At 43.2% G+C, this 15,739-nt stretch overlaps 1 protein-coding gene across 1 annotated transcript; it reads left to right on the forward strand.

The window, feature by feature from the left end:
- The first annotated feature begins 607 nt into the window (after window positions 1-607).
- On the forward strand, window positions 608-14,058 carry LOC137292097 (acid-sensing ion channel 1-like). The gene is made up of 12 exons (XM_067823640.1): window positions 608-1,021; window positions 2,058-2,218; window positions 3,371-3,451; window positions 4,064-4,155; window positions 6,379-6,542; window positions 7,160-7,249; window positions 7,775-7,901; window positions 9,387-9,462; window positions 10,175-10,232; window positions 12,019-12,101; window positions 13,196-13,271; window positions 13,807-14,058. The coding sequence occupies exons 1-12, from the start codon at window positions 608-610 to the stop codon at window positions 14,056-14,058; spliced, it is 1,674 nt and encodes a 557-aa protein (XP_067679741.1).
- The last annotated feature ends 1,681 nt before the right edge of the window (window positions 14,059-15,739 follow it).

Raw genomic sequence — 15,739 nt, forward strand, 5'->3', positions numbered from 1 at the left:
TGAACACTGGGTGCACTGTGTTCCACTTGTTGGAGCCTATACTCAGAGTGCATATTAAGCGTATTGTAACTATGTACCCTGGGTCAACCTAGCACCATAATGTGTTGTCTAATGTCATATTTAACAACGTATTTAATTCTCTAATGTATTGTTAATGCATGTTTATATAGTTGGTAATGCGTGGCAGTAGGATATGGTTGAACATGGAGATCCGTAATGATATCTTTGAACGAAGCTTTAGTGTGACAAATGAATGTATTAGATCCAGAGATTCGAGGACCCAGTAAACAGTTATTATCCATCATCCATGTTAAGAATATCACTGATGGGTTTTACACCAACATGTATCTCAAATATCGTGACAGGTCAATACATTTCGTTCTGGCATCAAGACTTGCCAACAACACGATCTCAGTTGTCAATGCCTTGATAATGAGAGAGTAAACGCAATTACACATTTGATAATAGAGCCCACATTTACCAGTATTAAATTTAGAATTATCGAGTACTCCTGTCCAGACATGGAAGGTATATATGAACCGACAGTATGTGTCTGACTCAACTTCGACTTGTGTATCAGCGTCAGTGGAACCCAGAGTCAGACACAATGGCAGTTGATGTGTGTGACCATGTTTCAAATGGGAAGTCCCTTCGCTCCATTCTGCAAAGATTTGCTGACAGAACATCCATGCAGGGTGTGTCCTTTCTTAGTACCTCGCGGAGTTGGTACGCAAGGGTAATTTGGAGTTGTCTCCTCCTCACGTCCTTGGCAATGCTGTTTTATCACCTGACCTACTTGGTGCAGATCTACTACAGTTGGCCAAAACACACATCGATGAGCTTAGGATTCAGCCCACTGCCTTTCCCAAGCATAACCATCTGCAACACCAACCCCGTGAGGCTGAGCCAAATGAGGAATGTGTCCAAGGGACTGAAACTATTCTTCGAGAAGGCCAACCCTAACTATCTCGCTCAAGAACTAGAGAAAGAGACTCGTAAGGTACGTCAGTGTACAAACAGTGTGGGGTAATCTTAGACCCCAAACAATCATCAATTGAAGATAATAACTTGGGTCATACTGAATCGAATCGAGCCTTTTACATACCTTTTACCTGTAAACAGAGTGGCGATCTATAATTTGTCTGTGTTATAAACGGTATATGTTGACTATAGGAATTTACCTTTAATTTGTTTTAAAGGAGATATATCTATTTACAACATTAAAGATGTTATAGCGGATAAAATAAGTATACATTCGCACTTAAAGTGTAGTTATATCTACTTTCATTGTATTCAAAAACGTAACAAGCAACTGGCCAAATTCGACAGCCATCGTGTAAGCATAATTATGGTAATCCCAGCTTTAAGCGAAGAAGGGCTGTGACGCGATAGATCGCTGCCATTTTCTTTTTGGCGGTTCCTATATCTAAGTGTCGGCATTCTGGAAGCTGGTGAGTCAAAATTGAAACGTCCAACTTTATGGAACTTTGTGCTGCTTAGTGTATTAAATGTATTCCCAAGTGACGAATTCTCATCAAAGTAACGTAATGTCACGTTGCTTTGTCCCAAAAATGTATCAGCATCCTCTTAACGCATATATGAGATCTCGATCAGATCATCCATAAAAATGCATACATTATACGTAGAAACGGCTGACACTCTCAACGTGGGAGGCATTTCTAAATGAGTTTGGGGTTCTGGTAATAACCTTTGTGATTGCCGCTGACCGTTTGGCCTATCGTTCATGGGTGTTATTATCAAAATGTTGAACAGGTACTGACGTAAATTCGGATATTGCTACAGAATATGTTGATATTCTCAGTATGGTCGGGTCTATTAAGGTGTGTTTTCGTTTTGTCGTTTAATATACATGGATAGGACGATTATGGGCATGCATTCAATGATTCAGTACTAGCCGTTTTAGTTAACTGTGTTCTTGTTTTAAAGGGACTGTTTGGAAAGACAGCGTCAAATTAATGACGTGTAACAGGGAAGTTTTTTTTGTCTAATGGTGTACTCACATCTGGTATTTCCAGACCATTCTCAAAAATACAGAGACGTTTGGATTAATCAACTTTAACTTTACCTCCGGGGACTACTTCACGCAGATGTCGAACATTCAAACGCGGGAACAGGGAAAGGAAATGGGTCTCAATGAAAGTTCAACCTCTGCCAACATTCAGATTGAATTCCAGAACCTGTTTATGAAGGAAACACGGTGAGAGTCAGTGGTAGAGGCATCCTCGATATCTACAGGGTATAAGTTTCGATAAGTCTCCACTATACCCTGGATGCGGCTCAGCCCGATAAATGTATTACCTGCCTTGGGTGGCTTTTTATCCAACCAAGTGTCTTCGCTGGGAAGTTGAGCGAACAAATTACAACTCGCTTTCGCTTTTTAAATTATTTAACCGATTAAACTTGGCAACGCAAACCACGCAGAGGTTCTCTGAAAGAGGAAGAAGGAGTTCTTGCATACATTTTAAAGTTTCGGACCTATCAATTTGTATGATTTGCCGAAACTCTTAGTCGCACCGCAGGGGTCGCAGCTGCGACAGCTGTCACTTGCAAAGTCGGCGGCTTAGCTGATTGGCTACTGTCAGAACGCGGACCCACATCAAATGGAGGTAATAAAGGTATCGGGCCGACCCGTAGATGCATCCAGGGTATAGTGGAGATTCATGAGAACGTATATCCTGGAGTGAGTGAGTGAGTTTGGTTTTGCGCCACTTTTTAGCAATATTCCAGCTATATCACGGCGGGGGACACCAGCAAATGGGCTTCACACATTGTACCCATGTTGGGAATCGAACCCGGGCCTTCGGCGTGATGAGCGAACGTAGTAGCCACTAGGCTACCGCACGGCCCCATGTCCTGGAGAAATCGAGGATGTGGTAGAGGTGGTCAGAGTACCTTTTTTCCGTAATCGACAGCGGACTGCCGGTTGGTACAGGGAAGCGTAACGCGGTGTTATTTGTGATAGAGTTTACGAATAAAGGTGAGGCTATCTGAGTCATCTGTGGAATGTATTTACAAGGTAGGTGAGGGTATTTACTGTACAGGTTTCGAAAGCTACTTGCGGCACAGACGAAGCGATCTTATTAAGCCAGTTTCGATAATCGGCAGTACGGGTAAACGGGTCATTTGAAAAGTGGTTAGGATGACAGTTAGGTTAAAGTGTTATCATGTCTAAGTCCCACGTGATTTCCCTTTACGTCAGTTCTCAGTGTTCCCCATGTGGTTGCTTGAATTGTAGCACCCACTCTCATTCACTTCGCCTTCCCTGCACTATAAATGCTAACAATTATTGATGAAATACCAGTGAATCTGTCTGCATGCATGTAAATAATGTATCAGAGGTTGTTTACAGGCAGAAGAGGATAGCTGTTGGGCATCAACTTGATGACATGATGATGGATTGTTCCTTCGCCTGTCAAACATGCAGAAAAGGGTAAATATAAGCAGACGCCTTGCATTGATATGAAATATCGTCGGTCACGGAGCTACCAAAGGTCAGCAGACGCGGACGACAAGGAAAGAACTCGACATATTTCGACCACAGCTGGAATACTGAGGGCAAATTTGTAGTGCAACATCATTATAATTGATATTTGAATTATGTTATTTCAGCACCCAGGCTGTGTGCTCCGTTATGCAGAGCTGTTAAAAACCTATGGTCATGGGTTCGATTCCCAGGATGTCCTGTTTATGCTCCGCTATGTTGAGCTGAAACAACTATGTCCAACTGCAAAAAGCTATGGTCGTTGGATCGACCTCCAGTATCTCCAGTTTATGTGCCCTATATGCCCAGCTGCAAAAGGCTATGGTCGTGGTGTTCGACTCCCAGGTTATGTGTCCATGTGTGTCCACACTAAACTCATGTTCGTGGGTTGCATCAGGATGGTGAACGTTCATCAGTTCTGGATGTCCTAACACATCTGCCAAACCAAGCTACAACTTGGATACGTACTAATGCAGCACTCACTCACAAACCCCTTTGTCGATCATGAGTACGCAAGACACTCCTTAAAGTCTGATGAAATAACTTTCCTTTGTTATTAAGGCATTTCATTAGGAAAACGTCGTCCACGTTCGGCAACTGCTACACGTTGAAGCACACCAAGCTCGTCAGCAAGAGGAGCGGTCCAAAACATGGTGATTAGTTTACTTCTCCACTAACACATAAACAGATAATCTTGCTACTTGTACTTAGAATCGGAGTGATCTCGAAACAGTCATATAATCCCCGAAGAGTCAGGTGATATAGATAGGGTCAGCAGGCACCGTGTATGTTGCTCCCCTTCCTGTCCTACTATTTCCTGCATCTCTACCTGTCTGCAGGTAACACTGTAGGGTACCTACCTATTCTACTATTTCCTGCATCTCTACCTGTCCGCAGGTAACACTGTAGCGTCCCTACCTGCCTTACTGTTTCTTGCATCTCTGCCTGTCTGCAGGTGACGTGTATGTAGCGTCCCTATCTGTCTTACTATTTCCTGCATCTCTACCTGTCTACAGGTGACGTGTACGTAGCGTCCCTACCTGTCTCTACTGTTAATACATGGTAACCATGTAACCATGTATAACACAAAAAGCATTACAAAAAGTAAATCCGCCTCCCACTGGAAATGCCCAAGGGCACTAACTGTGCCATGCATGTGCGCTTTTCATGAAAATAGGCCAGACTACGGCCATGTGATGTCAACGCACTCGCTATACTGTGAACCCCATGCAGAACTATTTTAAGGCACCGGAGAATAGTGATATTGATTGTTATGTATATACTACCGACAAGAAATAGGGGAACTAATGAAATAATAGCGAATTTGATACTGCTTTAAATATCCACTAAATCAATTTTAGGCGTCAAGTTCAATATCTGGTGGGCAACACATTCACGGCACCTTGATGGCATGCTGTTAATCAATTTCCGGATGGTTGCCCGTGGTACTGCCCGCCATTCGTCTTGGAGAGCTGCACCAAGCTGGGCCAGGTTGGCGGTCCTGGGTCCCTGGCGTACACCCTTCGACCGGTCTGGGGACTTAGAGGGCCAGTCCAATGTCTGGATACCTTCTTGTCGGAGATAAGCGGAGACAATTCGGGCCCGATGTGGTCTGGCATTATCATCTTGGAATACAAAATTTCGGCCGATAACTCTAGCCAATGGAGCTACAACAGGACGCAATATTTCGTCAACGTATCGCTGACCAGTCATGGCTCCGTTAATGATGACCAAATCTGATCGTCTGTCATGTGTAATCCCACCCCACACCATGACAATACCACCTCCATATCGATCATGGTCAAGAATTGCTGCTCTGGCATATCGCTCCCCGCTCCGACGCCAACAACGTTTTCTGCCATCTGTGAATCGTAGGCAAAACCTTGACTCATCAGAGAACAACGGTGTAACGCCAATGGCGCATAGCCCGTCCCTGATGCAGCCTAGCCCATGCCAATCTTTGGCGCTTATGGTGAGCTGAAAGGGTGACACCCTTAAAAGGCCGTCTTGCTTTCAGACGAGCTTCATAGAGTCGGTTTTTAACGGTTGAGGTTGAAATGCGTCTTCCAGTGAGTGTGCGGAATTCTCTATTGATGGCAGGGGCCGATTTAAACCTATCGCGTAGAGCAATTAACGTAATGAGACGATCCTGTCGTGGTGTCGTTGATTTTGGTCTACCACGCCCAGGTCTCGTTGCAACCCCACCCGTTTGACGGTACTTTCCCACAGGCGTGAAATTACACTTTTTGATTTATCCATCTGCCAGGCAACTTCACATAATGATGTCCTCTATCATCCCCATCCCCTGTCTCTATCATCCCCACAATTCTCCATTTTGTTGCTTCACCGAGATACTGCCTTGGATGCATTTCAGTCAGTAAGTGTCAATTTCTGTTGCATTAGTGATTACGACTTCTCCAGTACATTTACAGGAGTTAACTTCTGTATGCACGTGTAGCACGTGCTGGACATGCATTATGCGAAATTCCATTGTCATTGGATGTTGCGTTTGGGAGATACGCCACGATAACGGACCCTGTCACAGTCAAAGTCATCTACACTCAATTTCTTGGTTCCCTTATTTTCTGTCGGTAGTATATTATTTTGAAAGATATTTTACACAGAAACGGTTGATAAGTTTAAGAAACCACGACTATCTACGAAAGTCGAGACATCCCGCTTCACAGGGTTCACAATCTCTAGTAAACCCTCGTAGTCGTGGTTTCTCCAATACTTACATGGTAGTTATAAAAAAAAGCAAACTCTGTGAGTATATCTAAATAACTCGTGTAATGATTTGTATCTCGTGCCTGCAATATGTATCATTCTGGATTTGCGTTTGACACATGCGCCAAGATGACCCTGTCATTTCTCAGGTCTGCAGCTTGTTCTGAACCTGGAGAACTATGAACAACTTGAGGGTATCACGACGGGTAACGGGCTCCAGCTGGTAGTCAACCCCCATGGGATGCTGCCCTTTCCAGTCCATGACGGGATCACTATAGATGCTGGAAAGGAAACAAATGTTGCTTTGAAGAAAGTGAGGACATATATCGTGGGATGAGGGATTTTAACATTCATTCTTACATCTGTATAGCGAGGGACGTGTGTCCCTGCCATGTACTCGTCCAGGTTGATGCAGGTTGCATAAAGCTATATATGACGTAGGTTTAACGTAGTTACAGCGTAGATACTCCACGCAGAAACAATGCACTGATGCCCAGCCGACCAACTGTTTTTCAATGCTCTTAATGTTAACGTCTTTCTGCTAGACCTTAGAGATGAGTGAGTGAATTTAGTTTTACGCCACACACAACAATATTCCAGCCAAAAGGCGGTGGCGTGTAGTTAATCGAGCATGAAGCAAACAACCCAGTGGTCAACAGCATGAGCATCGACCTACGCAACTGGGATACAATGGCATGTGTCAACCAAGTCAGCGAGCCTGACTACCAGACCCAGATAGTCGCCTCTTACGACAAACATGTGAAGATCAACTCTAATCCAGATCTTCACGGGCCAGACTATTGAGGCCTTCAAGAGGTGTTATACTGTATGTGACATACGTTCGTTCAAGTGTCCACATAATAGAGTTCGGTAACGCCTTGTAGGTCACCTCACGGAGAGTTCAGTTAGGGCACCGTATCTATGTTACAGTTGGCGATCCACCGCCTGGGCGCTCCGAAATGGGACTGTGAAGACGGGGAGATGTTTCGACGCAAATACAATATCACCTACTCCGTGCAGGTTGTGCTTACTTTAACTTTACCTGGTTTCAAGTAGGTAACTGAAATGGATTCTTTAACAACATTTAAAAGACATTCCATGCGTGGGGAGAAAGAAGAGTAGGATGGAAGTTGTTTTTAGTTAAACTGTATAATGGTTAATCTTCATTGTGATCTTCGTTCGATCCCAGAACTGTTTTTATGTTTTATCGAATAGATCACTCGCTCATCAGTGACCTCTAGTGTCTACAGTGTCTCTATTTGTAACCGTGTCTTCTGTTGTGTCTCTCACGTGTCTCAATAGATTATCTTCTTTGAGTCTTATGTGTCTCGATAGATCTTCTGTTCTTGTCTCACGTTTCTTGTGTGCCAGCTGTTTGTGTGTCTGTGTGTCGCTGGTTCTTTCATTACGTTTTTGAGATTTCATTTTTTTTTAAAACTTACCTTTCTTTTGCCGTTCAGTATATATTGAGTGTGATATCATACTATATTATGAATGATATCGCATTGTGTTGTGTGAGATCATACTATGTTCTGTATTCTACAGACTTGCCAGTTGCTTTGTGAGCAAGAGATGATCTCCAACACGTGCAAGTGTTATCACGTGGCAGAAGAAGAAATTATCATACTCATGAACACCACCAAACCCTACCCGGTGTGCCGGACTAATAAACGTATGTATGCAATAGAAACCACACATACATGACCAATAATTACCCACCAAAAGACAACATTTAAAATTCATACGATATAGCATTCACTGGTATTCACGTGTAATGCACGAGCTCAAACCATATCTCCGGAGGTATGGGTCTCATGTTCATATAAAGTGAAGGCGCTGACGAAACAATTTCATGAATTAAAGCTCATGTGTATATCTGCTGGGTTCACAGATATGATGGTGAAAATTGTGATAGGTTGATCCACAAACACTTCACTTAAGGAAGTACCTTGATACTCTCTTATATCAATAATAATGATTTGGACAGTAGTTGGTATTTTTAGAGACTTGTCTAGTGTGTGTCCGTATACCTATTCGTAATTTAATCCATTGTCATTTCATGGATCTGCTGCTAAGGATTTACGACTATCATATACAAATACGTATTTAGGACCTGCGAAGGTCTACCCGGGATAGAATAGGCCTCAGCAACCCATTCTTGCCATAAAATGCGATTGTGCTTGTCGTAAGGTCAGGCTCACTGACTTGGTTGACACATATCATCGGTTCCCAATTGCAGATCGACGGTTATGCTGTTGATCACTGGATTGTCTGGTCCAGATTCGATTATTTACAGATCGCCACCATATAGCTGGAATATTGCTGAGTGGGATGTAAAACTAAACTAACTCACATATTCATGTATTTCATCTTGGATTTTCGTCTTGGATTTTTCTTATCGTTAAAGCTATGTTTAACGTCGATGGTATGAGAACAACATCAAACGCTTTATCTTTCTAATTATATTTTTTGTTTCTGAAATTTGTAATGCATCCATGACAAGGGAATGTAAGGTCTTGATTAGTTCTAATGATGGTGTATAAGTCGGACGTCAAACACAAATCTTCAATGATCTGTAGTTACCATCATGTTACCATCTTATTCATGATGACTGTATAAGTATGCATGATGACGTCACACCATCGTTCTTGCAGTTGATTCCGAGCCAGGGATTGATTCAGTGGATGTGAAAGTATTCTTAAACAATAACATGGTAGAAATCAGTACTTTGACAGCTGTCATGATGTCTCCATCGTATGATATGTACAACTTATTATGCGTTACCATCTAATATGACCCGTTGTACCATATAGGAGAAAAGCGCGTGGCTACCTGCTACATGTTTGATCAGACCCGTGAAGGTCCCGGGGTAGAATAGGCCTTCAGCAACCCATGCTTGCTATAAAAGGCGACTCAGCTTGTCGTAAGAGGCGACTAACGGGATCGGGTGGTCAGGCTCGCTGGCTTGGTTGACGCGTGTCATCGGTTCCCAATTGCGCAGATCGATTAATATGTTGTTGATCACTGGATTGTCTGGTCCAGACTCGATTATTTACAGACCGCCGCCATATAGCTGTAATATTGCTGAGTGCGGCGTAAAACTAAACTCACTCACTCACTCACATGTTTGATCATTTCCTTATCTGTTCATCTGTAGAGGTCCGCTGTGTGTTGGACCAGATGGCATTGTTTGAGACCACGCCACAAAACTGCAGTTGTGGGAACCCTTGCAGGTAAGCGGCAGACAAACTTTGCGATACAAAGACTGGGTAGTTTCCCAACAAGAACATAGCAGCAGGGTCAGTTGCAACGTTTATTGTACAAGCGATAACAAACTGGATTCTTGTCTGCAGGTACCTGAACAATTGGTCTTCAGTGACCATGCTTGTCGTAAGAGGCAACTAATGGGATAGGGTGGTCAGGCTCATTGACTCCATTGATTTGTGTGATCGTATTCCTCCATTTGCATAGGTCGATGCTTATGATGTTGATCCCTGGATTGTCTGGTCAAGACTGGATTATTTACATTAAGCTGGAATACTATTGAGCGCGACGTTAACAACGACCAAGTAACTAACTTGCCTGTGGGGTTGGGGAGACTCGCGGTCTACATACTAGGTCCTCTTCTCCATATTCCTCTATAACCCAACCGGGAAAGTCACACCTGTTCAGCCTGTCTGCCAATCAGAACTAACTTGTGAAAGAGTATTTATTAATGCAAACTGAAAAGGACAGGCTTTGATGAGATTTTAAAAAGTTTAACTTATTTTTACTCATTCATTTTAATTGTCGCACAAGTGGAGAGGAAGTTTCATATGCCTTAGGGTCAGCGACGTAAGGGAAATACGATACAATCGTCACGATATGCTGCAGTGAAAATAAATGTAATTATTTCCTGAACATAAGTATGAACATTAAATCATGGAGGGTTTGTTTTCTTCTTAGGGAAACAAAGTACGAGAAGAGACTGTCCTCCCGACAATGGCCTTCCCACAGCTATGCGGTAACAGCAACCTTCACTGAATCAACAGTACTGTTAATAACAATGCATGAATGTTTACCAAACAATGTACCATCTCAACTCGGCACCTCCTTAGTTTTTCAAAGAAATTACCGTTGCATTGAGTATGTATGCAGTGTGTTTAGAAGAAGGGCAAGTTTGCCGAGCCCTTTGTTTGGGTTGTCGGTTGACCTGAAAAATGAAATAGAAGGCTTTGTCTTTGCTGACCATGCCCAGCCACTACCTGTAGGTCTATCCATAGTCCGATCCAGAACATGCCAGGGGGTTAAGGTAGTAATGTAATTCTTTAGAATAATCCTGCATGCTCCCTCTGACGCATCCTTGCCAACAAACCTGCCAAAAAATTTATAGCAGTACTGAATTTATATATATCATAGAATTTCTGTCGCAGTTAACACTAACGAGACTGACAAAACTACCTAATATGCGGTCCTTATTTTCGAAATGCACACCAGGTAGCAAGTTGCCCGATTCCAAATTGTTCTTGATACATACTATCAAACACGGATAAGTTGAGCAAAGACCTGACAACTGACTCCTATTAGCATGTATGAGTTGCCATTGTGAACGAAGGAACCCCAGGATGTCCACGATCAAGTGTATTGTTTTACCGACTTCCTTCAGCATCCAAGTGAGAGATAGGCAAGGCGTGTGTACCTACGCACGTAATCAATATCATCGTCATGCACGGTACGTGCACTAACCTACATCTGCTCTATTTTTCGCAGACCAAAGGGGTTGGCTCATTGCCGTGCACCTCCTACTTCTCGTAAACGCGTTCTGTGCGCTGGTGAAAAGTATCCTTGTTTGCCAATAAAGTCAGGTACTTCCAAATCTTTTGAGGTCAAACCAAGGAGACGTATCGATATGGTTACGTCATTTCCGCAACAGATTTGTGACTGCAACTTCCTCTAGCAGATAGACCATCAGGAATAAACTGTGTACCTCAGCTGTGTGAGCTACACAGGGCTTATCCTGAACTAAATAAGAACTGCCTGACTAAACAAGAGACAGCAAAACAGAACTGGATTCCGTGACGTGTCACGCTTTACACTACTCTTTATCAATGGCAGGTCATGTGACGCAGGTGGGACGAACGTCACGCTGTTTTGTGTTGGCCAGAGTTTTGGGGGCATTTTCTCTGGACGGTTGATCTCAGTTGTCCATGGGAGTCTCATCAGCACCGGATCCAAGTTTGGACCCCCTTATGATATTCATGCATTTAAAGTGGTGCTTGATTGATACATGACAGCACCACGCCCCATTCAACAGTTTTGAATGGCAATGTTTGACGTTGTAGATGTCATAGACTGGCACCCCTATTCTGTAGACTGAACATGATGAAACATTTGGTGTGCGCTGTGAATACGAGTGCAACAGGACATGTATCAGCCAATGATGGAAGATCTAGGCCCTCTGTCCTCGAGGAGACGTTGAGTTGGGGCCCAATGAGGTCACACTCATAATGTACATTTAATCAGTGTGCAATTTGGCGTTGGGGAATCAAGAAGGTTTTTAGGATCATTATTTCGCCTGCTGTGTTATCTGAATCAAATCAGTATTGTGCATACCCATTCACGTAATAATGGCCACGTCTACTTTCATTGTGGGCTTCAGATTTAACGAACAGTGAATGTTTTATTTGGTTGAGTATATCTATGCTAATAGCATTAACAGCCTACTGCCTATCTAGTCGGTGACCTTGCATGAGGTGCACTCTGCGTTCCTCATAACATGTTTGCTGATGCAATGTCACCTGGTGCTACAGAAAGTGCTGGTACAGAAGCTTTGCAAGATGATCGCCGCTGCAGACTGCACAAAGCTGAAGGAAATGCATTCAATGGACCTGAGGTAACGGTAGATCTGCTGCCTCACCATTTACAGGCATACGTAGACGTAAAAGAGAATTGATGAAACACAGGAATAAACGTCCAGGGAATGTTGTGCAATGAAATTTCGCACTTTTATTCTCGTGAAAAACGTTCTGAATACTACGTGTAATATCTTTGTAGAAATGAATATATGTGCAAACACGTGCATTTGTGTTATTATGTCGTAATTAGTATTGCCTTATGATAAAAATGCTGTTTACATTGAATTCATGTGCCTACAAACCGATATTCGTCTCCAAATAGGGGTGACAAATGTGGAAATGGCACTTAGAATTGCAGAATGTTATCATATACATTTGAGCATTAATCAGACACCATTCACATGTTGTATTGTAAGTGTGAGACAGGAGCGTCTGACTGGGCGACGTGACCCAAGGTCAGCAGCCGCAGTCTCCTCTCCTGGTACGGGTGGAGAGCCTGACTGCCACACTTCATTCTCGTCGCAGTTCCCATTCACTGGTCATGGGGCTGCGTCTGACCAATGGCGAGTCGGCCATTGGTCTTCCAGGTCTTGTACCGGTAGTCACATGACTGATAATTCAGTGCTTAGGGATCACGTTAGCACCGATTTTGTGACAGGCCAGTATCGTGTAATTTCTGTCGACGTCTGGGCAAGTCAGGAAAGTTAGGTTGTTTTTGCGTAGTCGTCTTTTAAATTAATTCAGATACCACTCGAAGAAAATTATAACCCAATGTGCTTGGTGACACCGGTTCGCCCATTATAGTTTTCTAGTGGACTGTATGAAACCTTTTGGACCCAACTTCTTGGTGCTTTATTGATGCTCGTGTGTATGCATTATGGTTAATTGCTCTGTATTCACGAAAATAGGAATCCTAACATTTTAAAACTGTTCTTACTGCGGTCACTCAGTTTGGTACCTACATACATATACCTGCATGGAAGCTGACGTGTACAGCAGGGCCTAGATTTTCGAAGCTAAGATAATCGCAAGTTACTGTTAATGCATGGCACTTAATATACATCTCAGCGCCAAGAGACCTTCGAAAACCTAGGCCCATGAGTCTTATTCCTTTTCACGATTTCATTTCTAGGTTAAACTTCGCTAAACTGAACATCTTCTATGAAGACCTCAACTACGAAATAATGCAAGAGGAACCTGATTATGAGGTACGCACGAACGAGGTTTGCCGAGTATAAACAGCTGATATATAAATTCAGCCATCCTTAATTTCAGCATTCATGGTTTAAATATATTCATTGCCTCCAAAAGACAGACCAATATGTAATGTTGATAACATTCACAAATCTAGTGTGTCTAGTAGTTAATGCTTATGTGAAGCAGTGAGTGAATGTCGATACACACAATGACCAAACACGACTTAACGCATTCAGCCCCGGAATTGCCACTGGGTGGCTTTTATGTACAGGTAATGGATTTAGACCTCAGGAAGCACCATTCCAGCTTAAAATTATGATTCGGGAAATATTCAATAAGTAGATGGTATTTTATTAATGTCAGGTGGAAATCAATCTCTGGATGGAGTTTCCACCAAATGAATTTTCATCCGTCAGTGTCATAACTTTGTTCGTGAATTACACCAGTTGAAGTACTTCAGGATCTGAGGTTGCATAAACAACAAGTTAGACATTTTATTACATCCCATCTCACTCATTCATGCCGTCCTTTATGTCTGCTGTCCAGCTGACCCAGTTCGTGTCTGATGTGGGTGGCACCCTTGGACTCTGGGTTGGACTCTCCGTCCTCAGTATATTCGAGCTCGTGCAGCTTCTCCTCGAGTTATCCACGTTTGCCACGTGCCGCACATGCAGGGCGAACGGCCCGGATGCTGACACCCAGAAGATGAAGGAGAAAAAGCCACCTGACTCTCATCCTGTCTACCCATCCTACCCGTCCAACCCAACTGGGCACATTACTGGCTTTTCGGGTTACTGAACATCACATCTTCACTACCGAATGACTCTTCAACGTGGACACACGTAACTGCCGGTGACGGAAATACAGATTAATTGAAGCAACAGTCAGTGTTTGTGTTTTCACTACCATCACCTAAGCGTGAGTGAGTGAGTTTAGTTTTACGCCGCACTCGGCAATATTCCAGCTATATGGCGGCGGTCTGTAAATAATCGAGTCTGGACTAGACAATCCAGTGACCAACAACATGAGCATTGATCTGCGCGATTGGGAACCGATGACATGTGTCAACCAAGTCAGCGTGCCTGACCCTCCGATTACAACAAGCATAGTCGCCTTTTATAGCAAGCATGGGTTGCTGAAGGCCGATTCTACCGCAGAACCTTCACGGGTCATCACCTAAGAGAATATATACTTGCTGTACACACGACGAATAGAAAAGGGTATAAAATGGGACCAGTTAGTGGCACTTTATACAATACAGTGAGTGGGTTCACTTTTGCGCCGCTTTTATCAATATTCCAGCAATATCACTGAAGCGGACACCAGAAATGGGCTTTACCCATTTGGAGAATCGAACCCGGGTCTTTGGCGTGACGAGTGCACGCTTTAACCTCTAGGCTACCTCACTGATCTTCTCGAAGCATGTATCATCTAGTCGCTCCTTGACATATATAAGTATTTGCTTTGTGTTTAGACAGTGGAATGCTGCTTGTGGGGATGGATTCACGGAGTAGAAATACTGGGAAGACTTTAGATTGAAGGTTTAACAGGAAACGTTCACTATGCTTGTGACACAATGTATCGTTAGTCATACGTAACAGTAGGTCATGAAACTAGGACTACAATTACACCCCTATCTATGTCAGTGTTCATGACAATGAAACAAATCCATACCCCATGTAACCAGACTTGTGGTGTACTGTGATATACTGCTGCTCTCGTTTCGTAGTATGCAGGACCGGTGTACGAGAACATGCACCAGCAGAGGACGAGAATGATGCTATGAAGAAATCCAAAGAAATTCTTTCTCACGTTAAGCTCTACAAACGCAGTGATCAGTTTTGATAGGCGAGCAGGATATCCGCTTTGATAACGAAGTGATACGCTGGAAGTTTGGCTCCGTTTAGTACAAAGAAATTTAGATGAACCTTTTACACTTTACCCTGTTTGTAGAAAGAAAAAAAGAGAAAGAAAATACTCGGAAATGGACTTTTTACCTCAAAACTATCCAAATCGTGACTGGTCTGAGGTCAGTCGGTTAAACACTACAACAATAACACCAACAGCACAACTATGATAGCCATGTTTAATACATTACCGTCGAATGCCCTTCTTGTGTCTGATTTAGTCTTAGCACCATCGAACAATGGTGTATACTTAGTGCCAGTGTCAGGCGTCCCTGCCCACCTATACAATTATTATATATTTTGTCTTTTCTTGCAATCAAAACGTACACGGGAACCTGAGCCTGTGGCAGCTTCAAACACCCTCTCCCCTACCCCTCCTCACTCGCCTCACAACGTCTCTCACTTTCTACAGAGCACGCCTGCTGTAAAACTATTACCTGAAGAGAGACCAACTGGTGCCAAACGCTATGTGAGTCACTGGCCACTGGTCATCAAAGTATAATCACGAAATTCTCAAAATGGGAACTATTTTTAAAAGGGTCTGATGTCTTTGTCACGATCCTTCTACTCAC

The sequence above is a fragment of the Haliotis asinina genome, chromosome 7 (assembly GCF_037392515.1).
Source record: "Haliotis asinina isolate JCU_RB_2024 chromosome 7, JCU_Hal_asi_v2, whole genome shotgun sequence".
Lineage (NCBI taxonomy): Eukaryota > Metazoa > Mollusca > Gastropoda > Lepetellida > Haliotidae > Haliotis > Haliotis asinina.